This window comes from Syngnathus floridae, chromosome 6 (genome assembly GCF_059516105.1).
Source record: "Syngnathus floridae isolate MCC-2025c chromosome 6, RoL_Sflo_1.0, whole genome shotgun sequence".
Taxonomy (NCBI): domain Eukaryota; kingdom Metazoa; phylum Chordata; class Actinopteri; order Syngnathiformes; family Syngnathidae; genus Syngnathus; species Syngnathus floridae.
This window is the reverse complement of record NC_142418.1, coordinates 17,948,686-17,959,590: the sequence shown is the minus strand read 5'-3', so window position 1 is coordinate 17,959,590 and position 10,905 is coordinate 17,948,686. Positions and strand designations below refer to the sequence as shown.

At 47.4% G+C, this 10,905-nt stretch overlaps 1 protein-coding gene across 10 annotated transcripts in view; it reads right to left on the bottom strand.

The window, feature by feature from the left end:
- Positions 1–10,905, bottom strand: part of otud7a (OTU deubiquitinase 7A) — a 38,283-nt gene that overhangs the window by 15,420 nt on the left and 11,958 nt on the right. For 6 of the 10 annotated variants that reach the window (XR_015858850.1, XR_015858851.1, XR_015858853.1 and 3 more), the window contains exons 11-14: positions 7,232–7,346; positions 6,023–6,107; positions 2,855–5,837; positions 2,127–2,173 (exon numbers count right to left, since the gene is read on the bottom strand). Coding sequence is in view for 4 of the 10 variants with exons in the window: in XM_088377585.1 (XP_088233711.1) it covers positions 4,272–5,837; positions 6,023–6,107; positions 7,232–7,346 (1,766 nt within the window). In the remaining 6 variants the exon portion in view is untranslated. Of the gene's footprint in view, positions 1–2,126; positions 2,174–2,744; positions 5,838–6,022; positions 6,108–7,231; positions 7,347–10,905 lie in introns of those variants that run through there. The other 4 variants (XM_088377583.1, XM_088377582.1, XM_088377584.1 and 1 more) reach the window with 2 other exon arrangements.

The window sequence follows — 10,905 nt, the reverse complement described above, 5'->3', positions numbered from 1 at the left end:
CTTGTTTTGACTCTTTTTTTTTTTTTTTTTGCCACAAGTCAGGCTGAACCATGTAATGAACGGTCTACGGACTGTAAGGAAGTCACAACAGACAAGATTGTATAAACACCAGAGTGTAGCTCCGCCCCCTGCCTGATGCTAACGCTGACCCTAGCTGAACCACTTACTCTAAAGAATTTTTTTTTTTTTAACTTATTTTGACTTAACCGTAAAAGGGACCCTAACATTTATCACGTAAAATGTTATTGGACTAAAGAACCGGTACACAATTGTGTACTTCCTCTATTGTAAAATATTCTTTACAGGTCAGCGATCAGGCAGCTTCCTCTTTGCTAAAATGCTGCTGCCTATTTCATAACAAGGACGTTCAATATCATATCATTTTGAATTTCTTTTGCGGCTGGCTGGTTTTACGTCCGTGTTCCTTTTGTCACTCTCGACCACTTTGGCTGCTAATGTGTCGCCCTAATCGACGTGGCCTCCCGTGTCTCATTGAGGATTATATTTCATTGATTCAAGCACCCTTTGAGGATGACAGCAAAGCAGGGCGGGGACTTAATGGCCTCTGACAAGCTTGTTTCTCACACAGGCCTGTATTATTGTTGCAACAGGAAGTACACCTTGTTCCCGTATTTCACCCGTGCTAATATTTACTGTAACGACGGGGTATCAACAATGGGCGGGGCGCCACATTGCTGTGGACTCTTCCTTCCTTTTTGTGTCGCGGATTGGATGGGTTACATATTGTCAGCTTTCCAAGCAGCGTGCATCTGTGCAAAGTTTCGACGGTCTGCCCAACCAAAGAGAGATTATGTGGCATGCTTTTTTTTCTAGATGGAATTAGCATTAAGAAGTTCTGCTGATCCAGGGCAGATTAGACTGGCATAGCAACAAAGAGGCTACACACATATATATAAAATAAAAACCATCTTCGAAAGACAGACCCCCTCTTTCTTGTAGACTCAGCAATGCAGCGCAAGACAGGAAGGAAGTGCAAACATTTTAGAATTCTGCTCAATGATTCTGGTCTTCACCCTGCTTGTCTCCAGGCAGGTTGGAGGCACACAAGCTGCCACACTTGGCACGGCCGGACAAGCCACCATTTATACTGACTTTCACATCGACGGACAATGAAGATTCTAATTTCATTTCATTGATACTTTCTTCCAGCCGCAACATTAAACAAATGTCTCCTAACGGTGTCAACCAATCAAAACAGAGTATGATTGCGGTGTTCTTTATATCAGATCTCATCAGATTGTACGTAATGCTGAGTCGAGTGAACATTTCTTGTCATGAATCTGCAGTTATCCTGCAGCAGGCCAGTCAAGCGTGCTAACCCCAAAAAAATCCACCATATTAAAAAGCGTACGAGGGAGAGCGAGAAGTGCTTATATATGTGTGTGTGTGTGCGGGCTATTCTCAGAGGGTCTTTTCCAGTCACGTGTGGGCCCTCCCTGATGATGACACACTTTCTGTGTGTGTGATTGGAGACAGGATGTGGATGTGGGGGGGAGGGGAGGGGCTTACACTGATGGATTTCTTCCCTCACACCTATTGCTGCTTGCATTGTCAGCAAAGTGCAGTCAAGGTGAAATGTGTGTGAATGGAGATAGTTGTTACATGCAGTGGATGACTTTTGTGTGTGCATGCTAAAGCGGAGGCCACCCAGCACAGGGCACGGCGGGTCGAGCTTAGATTTTGGTGGCTGGCACCGGCTCAGAGGAAGGCTTAGCTCTCAAGAAGGTCACAGAGGGCGATGAGAGGCAGCCATGTTTGACTGTGTGAGGTCGTTGCCGTCCAAAAGGGGGGGGGGGGGGGGGGGGGGCATATAGTGCATCCTGTTTGAAAAGGGGCCGTGCTGTACAGGCGGTGAAAAGAGGGGGCGGCGAGGGACGACCTACTAGTTTACTTCTTGATAGAGATGATGTAAGTTACACAAGCAGCACCGTGTGACATCACATGAAAGTTACATTCCATTACTCGTCTATGAAGTTTGGATCTTAATCGGGATCTGAACCACTCCAAAGGAGAGTTGAACCCACACGGCCCTTTGGTCACAGGATTGTACACCACCACCCAGAACAAGTTTTTTTCACAATGTGGTTGAAAAGAAAACGACTCACCCTTTGGAGGTTGGCTTGCTGATGGAGACTCCACTTCATGCATTTCACTGTGTCATACAAGTGTGGAAAAAGGTCAAATGCAGTATGCATAAAGTCAACTATTATTTTCAAAAATACTTTGTATAATTATCAAAACATCATGAAAGGTGACGGGCAGGAGACGAGTCTCATTTGCTTTGTGCTTTTGTGGTACTTTTTCTCTTTTGATGGAACTAGGCAACATGTTGGTCATATCTGAAAAAAAACCTACAACCATCTCTGATACAGTCGGTCTGAGTATTCAAGTACGTCACCTAGACGCTCCTGGTACTTCCTAAAAACGACTCAAATAAAGTTTCAAAGTACATTACATATAAAAATGGTATATAAATTTTGTGTATCTGAACAAATGTTTAAAAACAATTCAAAATGATTCATTGAAAACGCCTGACTGTATGCACAAGTTAAATACAACTGAACTGTACCTAATAAATGTACTGTACTGGATTAAAAAAAATTAAGCACATTATGCGCAGTTAGAAAACATAATTTGCGGTATTTGAATATTTAATTAGGGGGGCTTGGTCCTACTACTGCAAACAAACATTAAATTAGGAAAATAAAGACACAGACGCAATGTTTGTAACAATAAACTATTATTTTGTTTATATATACATCTGTACCTAATGTGCAAATCAATAATTTAAAGAAGTGTAAAAGTCTTAAAGGAATACAAAATCATATCTTACAGTCTTAACATGGTGGGAGTCCATGAAGGGAGGGGAGGGGGGGGGGGGGTCACGTAGAAACGAAGAGGAGGAGGAGGAGGAGGAGCGACACCGCGGTGTGGACAGTAGAGACATCCTTGGCCAGGACACACTTTTGTTAAGGACAGCATGGTAACGTTATCGGCAAACAGCATCACCAGAAACAAACGGCAACACAAACACGGCTTCTTTACAGTCGTCATGTTCAATGAGCAAAAAGCACTTGGAGGCCTGGGTTGTACCTGTTTTTTTTTTTGTTTTTTTTGCCCTTCCTCCTCCCCCAAACCCACCGATTGGTTAAAGCACTAATGATCACAAAGGCTTGAGGTGTTCTTATAGCAGCAGGTGCTTCTCGAAAACGGCCTCGACATGAAAAGACGCACGTTGTCACGCGGGGGGGGGGGGGCGACCGGTCACCACGGAGTGATACAAAGCACGACTGCATCTCGCGTGAGAAAAAGAGAGAGAGACAGACGGGTGGGCGGGCCTACAGGGGCGGACACGTAATCACACTTTGGACAAATACGCATCGGCTCTTGTTCGTACTACCCACGATTCTTCTCATCTAAGACACTTACCAATTAGCAGTATTAGACAGGCAGCTCAGAGGGACACACTGTGAACACTGCATATTTTGAGGAGCGCTCCATTGTTCAGTGTTTGGCACAGGAAATTCCTTTTAAAAAAAAAAAAAAGAAGAAAAAAAAAGCCACTTTTGACCCATCGCGTGGTGAATCCTTCGCAGAACAAAAGGTACACTTACTCGATGAGGTCAATCCAATGTTAAGCCATATTGCGTGCACGTTTGAATTCCTGTGGTTGAACTTTGCTCCCGGGAGCTCGACGTGACAAATCTGACAATTTACAAGACACAGTTACCCTACAGTATCTATATATTATTGGTGCATAGACAAAATTAGGGGAGAGTGGAGCAGGAGATCACCAATTTATTGCTTCCGAGGCTGATACCAATCTCCCCTTCACTTTCTTTTGATTGCAAAACAACTCGAAATCTTTCCCGAGAGAATACGAGCGACCGAGCTGAGGTATTGCATTCAAACCGCTTCGCTCGAAACGCTCCGGCCAACATGAGATTGAAATCTTTTCCACAATGAAAAATAAGAAGCTTCGTCTTTGCCGCATCGCAAAGAGCGTGAGGGATGACTTTTACTCTAAAACAAGTAAAAGATGAAATTTAAAAAAACAAAATTAATAGCACAATAACATCTGGCCAAAGCTGCTCACCGTTTCGAGTTCCGCTTCCCTCATCTTGACTAACAAGGGAACGGGGGCGGGGATGGGGTGTGTGGGGGAGGAGGGGGGGGGAATACAAGAGCATTCTCCATGGTGTTGTGGTGGATGCAAAGTGCAGGTAGCGTCGTTCTCTTGGTGGCGATGGCTATGCGGGCCTCTGCGCTTTGCTCTCCCTCTCCCTGCGCTTGAGCTCCTCCCTGTAGCAGTAGGAGCAGTAGTGGTCCGTTTCGGGCCTGCCGTAGAAGGAGCAGTTGTCCCTCTTGCAGCGGCGTTGCTGAAAGCAGTACATAGGGCTTCCAGAAGCGCGCCCTTTGGTTTTGTCTTGGTTGAGCCAGGCGTGCGACGAGCTGTCGTCGCCGCCGTCGGCGAACTCCAGGCAGTCTTGAATGTCTCCCGCGTTGAATCCGTTGGTGTAGGTGTGGGACTTGTGTTCGGCGGGCATGTTGTACGCCAGCGTTTCCAGGGTGTTGGCGGTACGCACGCCCGACAGGCGAGCCGGGCTGTAGCTCTGCGACGACAGCGTGCGGTTCTGCTGAGGGTAGGTGGCGCACGTCTTCAGGGCGCTCACCGGCGCCGGCTTGTAGGCTTCTCGTAAGACGGGGGACTGCGAGTTGACATCTTGGAGGTGGATCACGCTGTGCCTCTGGATGGGAGGGGTATGGCTGTAGTGGGCCGACACGGGAACGGGCCCGAATCTCTTAGCACCAAGACTGGGGGAGGAGTAAGGCGCGGCGGGGTGGGCGACGCGGTGGGAGGCGGCGGGCGGGGTGAGCGGAGGGACCGGGAAGGTGACGTGAGGGGCGGCGGGGATGGGACTGTTCCTGCCTTGCGCCTTGAGCGCCACGGGGGGCTGTGGGGTGTAGGCGCGTTGCGGCAGGACAGGGGAGCAGCTCTCCGGGGGCGAGCTGTCCGACCTCTCCCTCTGGAAGACGCTCTCGTTCTCCGGCTTCTTGACGACGGCGTCGCCGCCAGCCGCGGGCTTCTTCTCGGCCTCCTTCCTCTTCTGCTCCTGCTCCTGGCTGAAACGCTCCTGGGCGCTGGTCAGGTAGTAGCTGATCATCTCCTCGTGGAACTGGTGTCGGTGGCTGGTGAGGAGGAGGCCGGCGAAGATGAACTTGCGCTCGCCCTGCATGGCGGCCCGCAGGATGTTGAGGCTCAGCTTGACGTCCGTGCTGTATTTCCAGTTGTCGAGGCTCTTGTCGCCCGAGCCCCTCCCTGTGCTGTCCGTTCTGTCGGTGGGGGAGGAGCTTGAGGGCTTGTCTCTATCTGTAGGGGAGGGGCTCGTGGCCTTCTCAGAGGAAGTGGAGCTGGCCGAGTGGCCCGACTCGTCTTTATTCCCTTTGGTTGTCTTGGACTCTTTCTTTTTTGTTTTTTCCACTCCGTTCTCCCCGCTTCGACCTGAGCCAGAGTTGGATTTGTTCATTTTGCCGTGCACCAGACCCCCAAGACCCCCCATGTTCTTCTTCAGCTTGATGCCCAGTGTTTTGCTGAAGCTACCCAGCTTGTTGGCTACAGAATCGGCCCGGTTCTTGTCTTTGTCTTTGCGATGCTGCTGCTGCTGCTTCTCTTTGTCCTTGTCCTTGCCGCCCTTACCCACGTTGACGTTGGAGTTGCTGCCAACAGACTCGCGGTCGGATTCGATGGACTCAGCCAGGGACTGCACGTCCTCACCCGCGGAAGCGGTCGGAGACTCGGGCTGAGCCAGGGGAGCCTATGTTCCACAGAGATGAAGGAAAAAGAACACTGCTGAAGCACTAATTGAAATGTTCACATTTCATAATTCTCAGAACCTTTGCAACATCAACAGAACATTCCGTTTTTCTAGGGCAGTAATTCCTAGCAGGACATTGACTTCTACCTCGATGGAGAAGATTCAGCGGTCCAAAAAGAACATACCCTTGTTTCGGATGGAATTCGGATCCATGTGACATTCATGTAGTTGTGCAACAGGTTCAGTTTGGCCTCCAGTGACAAGATGAGACTGCAGCAAAAGATGTGTGAGGTCAGGCATTCGTGGTCATGTCACACTTTTGTATCAACACCACTGATGCATAGTATTAAATATTATTATAATCCATCAATTATAATGAAGTTTACATTTCAAAGAAATCTCAAAGTGCTGACAATTTTCCCGCTTTAGAGGTAATAGCAAAGCTGTGATAGCGCCAATGCTTGGGGAATACCGGAAATACAAATGTGTTTGACACAAGTTTGACACTCACTTCTCACGTACTGTTGTGTTGAAAGTAATTGCTGTTTTATTAAGTATTGGATTTTTCACACCAGCTGATGCGTTGATGGTGTCATGTACGGCAGGCATCAAAGCATCGGATGCCGCTCGATGTATGAAAGAAAGCGCACCATTGAGAGAAGTACTCATCTTGCTCAGTTCAAGTGTTGAATGGAAAAAATATATATATTAACACTTTCAATGATAGGGCTTTCCTCAAAAGTGGATGTGAATAGAAGACAAAATGAGAAGAATAAACTCAAGTAGAAGTGAGGGACTCGCATTCAAGGTTGGCAGATTCTTGCTACGTGTTTCAGTGGTTAATTCTTTTTGCACTTGGGTGCCACTTAAGAAGATTAAAGTCAAAGGTGTGACGTGCATCCGGGACGTGAATGTCCGTCACTTGTTTGGCCTTTATAATTAAAGTTAAGACAAAGCAAAAATGTTAAGTCTCGGCTTCGGGTGACTAAACTTCACAGTTATGGGAAAATTGTTTCGGCAGCCAAACAAATGAGAGGCTAACCTGCTTGTGTACATTTTTCTATCTGCGTGGTTCCCATATTGCAGTATTTTGGAGGATAAACTTAACCCCTGGACTGGCTGGAATGTGAAATAGAAAACCTTACATAAACTCCTTCACTAAATCAGAGCGGGCGTTGCCGTTTCAGCCTGGGAAAGCCTCAGGATGACTGACAGCACTCACAATTTGTTCTCTGTGCGCTCACGCTTTGAAGTGACCCGAGCCAGAGCCCCAAATGAAATTCAAACCCCCTCGCAGACAAACTAAAACTTAGCGCGGATTTGACTCCCTCATTGCTCTGGAAATCCTTTGAAAGCACTTCACGCCCACGATGAGAATGCCGCGTGAGACTCACTTGGCCAGCTTGGTGTTATCGTTGTCGTCCCTGCCCCAGTCCCAGTCCCGGCCAGGGTCCATGGCAAAGTGCAGCGCCAGCAGCTTGTGCTCTGAGTCCGTCAAGGGGATTACAGCTGAAAGAGATTGCAAATAGTTGAGTTTTCACTCAATAGAGACACAAACAGGTACATTTGAAAATCATCTATAAAACATGATTCAACACACAAAATATTGCCTGGGTCAAACATGGATTATTTCCTGTCAAAAAAAACCCAACAACAACAAAGTTTGATACAACTCTTGAGTTGGATCTTAAGGGACCTGGCAGGTGTACCTAATAAAGTGTCCGAACATTGAGTGATTTGAAAACTGATGGGGGTTGTACAAGTTGATTTGGTTTCATAATTGAGTGCTTTCAGACACAGCGGCGTGTGACCAGATGATTTCATTCATCCTTCGCTGATACCATCAAATGCTCATAGACAGGAAGAGGAGCTCGGCACTAATCACGAGACACAGAACAGAAAACAGACACCCACCCTAGCTTCCTGCATCTCACTACTGCACGTGCAAAACGTGGGTGTGGACGCGAGTGAAACTCCTGCTTGGGCTACTGAAAGTTGGCGAGTTGACAGCATAGTGGCAAGCTCCTCACGCAAAAAAAACGCAGTCTCCTCTCCATTTGGATACATTCTCCACTGCCACAGAGAGGTGTTAGCACATTTGACACGATCACTAAATATGATGTGACATCAGCGGCCACAATGCTAACACGTGCGTCCCTTGAGCGAAACGCTGACTAAAGTGTCAAGGTAGTTAAGTCGTTTGTTTAGCGCCCTTAATTAGCTCTGCCAGAAATTATTTCAAAATAAAACTAAGCACAAGGATCTCTTGCCATGCAATGGCCAATAGCAAAAACCTAGGGTGTTTTTTTTTAATCCATCCATGTTTTATTGTATCAGCTAGCTAGCATTAAGCTAACCGACTCTGCAGTCCATCGTTTTCAAATTTATGCTAGCGCACAGAGGCCAACAGAAAAGTAACAACAGTTGTATCTTTTAACACAATGGCTTTATGTCATGGATTTTTACCAACTGCGGGTCAGTCGAGGACAAATAACACGCAACGGACGATAAATTTACTGCAATATCACAAGGAGCCTATTCGAAAGCGCAGATGTCAAAGGTTGGCTTTGCACAATACGAGTCACGCCTGTGAGCTAAAGAAGGCATGACTAATGCACGCTCTAGCACAGTGTGACGAGAGGCACTTGTTCATAGAAATACACAGCGTGCACTGACAAATTGCACAAGGGGTCATGCATCAGGCAGAGGCGCTCTGTCGTCAGGTGGTGTCCTGGCTCCCGCAGCACAAGCACAGCTGTCCTCATTTCTCGCCTTTCCAAAATGCTGCGCGAGCTATTGCTGCCACTTGGACAAGGTCCAGATTCTGAGATTGCCAACGAAGCTCGGTGCTGTAATGTATTTACTATCCCTGCCGGCATTTCTGTTTTGCAGTCCCACAGCGTATGCTCGGATGACATCACAGGCCTTGCTGGATGTGAGCGGTGTACAAGACATAACAACCTTGCTCACTTTGCTTGAAGTATCCGGTAAGAGGAAATATGGGTGTTTTCTGCAGGCACACAGCTGTTGGGAAGGCAGAAGTATTTTTTGCATTTAATGCAAACTCAGCAGCTCAAGCATCGCAAGCAGCGAGCGGATGGTCTGGCCTCTCTTCGTCCCCGCAGAGGACAAAGTCACTCATTGCAGTTTTGCAACACGGAGCCAATGTTTCCTCTGTTCAAGAACAATTTGTTCTGTCTGGAAAAGTTCAATTCCTGACTTTGGTCACTGCACAGCTGCAAATTTAAAAGTCCCAGTCCATCAGCAGAGTAAACAGCAGTTGTCCATTTTAAGACGACCTCAGCTTCTCGCTGTGGATTTTTTTAACAGCCGAGCGGTTTAATTCCATTCGTAGCAGCAGATGAAACCGCAACAAATAACGTTTAATTCGGATTGCCATGTTGATTCAATTAAGCGGACGGACGGCCTGGCGAGTCGAACACTTATGGATGTTTAATAGATAGAAGGTGGTGGAAAGCTAGCCAGAGGTGGCTGGTTGTTATGTAGGTGGTCTTTTTGTGTAAAAGACGGCCTTTTACTTCATACAAATAGGAGCCGGAGGGGCTGCTGCAAGGCTGCCAAAGAAAACCAGTAATGGGTTTCGAAGCAGGGCTGCTGGAAATAGAGTTTTCCAGTGGGCCACTTTGACCACAGGAGCCAAAGTGGGCTGATGAAAAGTCACAGCGAGTGGCGCTGAAGGGGATTGTGATAACCTCATTCGGAACAAAACTTGACTGTAATAAAGCGTTTAAAAAAAAAAAAAAAAAACAACACCCTTGAAACAAGCTTTACGTGTTGGTAGGCGTGCAGGCAACCTCAAAGGGACCAAAAGCAGGAAGTGTCTGTGCATTTTAGAATCAAGTTACCGGGAGGTACCCCGCTTTAATCCTTCATCCAGACGGCTGAAGAAAGAGCCAGTATTTTCAAGAAGCCCGGAGCACCTGAACACACACCCACACGACCACCAATAGCCCCTCCGATGCGCTATAGGAAACTAAGAGCGAGTCTCCACCTGAAACATCCACACAGAGGTCTGCCTGTCGGGAGAGAGTCTGGGTTTGTTGGGGGCAGGCTTGAGGACCCTGCCCATATGTGGTGATGTGGTTAAGAGTTTGCTCTGCCCTAATTGGCAGTGGGGGGGCTTTTCATTTAGACCTTTTTCCTCGGATGACTTCACGTATGGCTGGCATCCGGCATCCGGTCCGACACGAGCCAATCTAGCAACGTTTGACTCCTTCTATTTACATCAGGCATATAAACAAACGCACGTCTTCCGTCTCACAAAACAGTGGGCGGCATTGCGATTCCTCGCACGAACCCAGTCCAAAGTGTTTTCATAACATCCTGGGAAGACACTGCAGATGAAATGTTCCCTGTTCAGAACTCTGTGTACTAAAGAGAAATAGTGCGGAAGTGTTGCGTTACAGAGGCTTCTGTGGACCTATGCGCCATCTAGCGGTCAAAATTGAGAATTCCCCATTTCAAGGAAAAAAAAAAAAGTACGGGTGTGAGGATTTGGCTGCATTTTGAAGTGCTGCTGGCAGTGAAGGGCTACGCTGCGAGGCAAGGCTAGCAGCTTTGTAATCATGTCTGCCTGCTAGTCTGCAGCGGTCATTTTCTGACTTAATAACTAGTTTGCTGTTCCTTTGCTGAGAATAGGATCTTACTCAGCAGCGAGATGGAGAAGAAGTTGTTCGTTGCTTGCGAGAGACAGAGGGAAGGCTCTGGCCGGCTGCCCGCTGAAATGACAAGCGAGTTCCACCCACTGAGTCAGACACACAAGAGTGCCGTGACTACCAAGGCTGGTTGTCAAGGAGATCCACTCTATTTGTCAATGCGAGGGTTATTGTGACCTCAAGAATAAACGACGCATTCTCCGTGCTGAGTGGGAGCGCTGACAGCTGAATGGGAAACGGGGAAACTCAAGATAGCACCCAAATGACAATGCTAACTCGTAGCGCATAATTATCAGGCGTTAGATAGCCACATTTTCTGATGTGTCAAGGGTTATAACGAGGGGATGGGAATTTTAGGTGCCAGTCGGAACTCTATTTTTAATATACAAGTT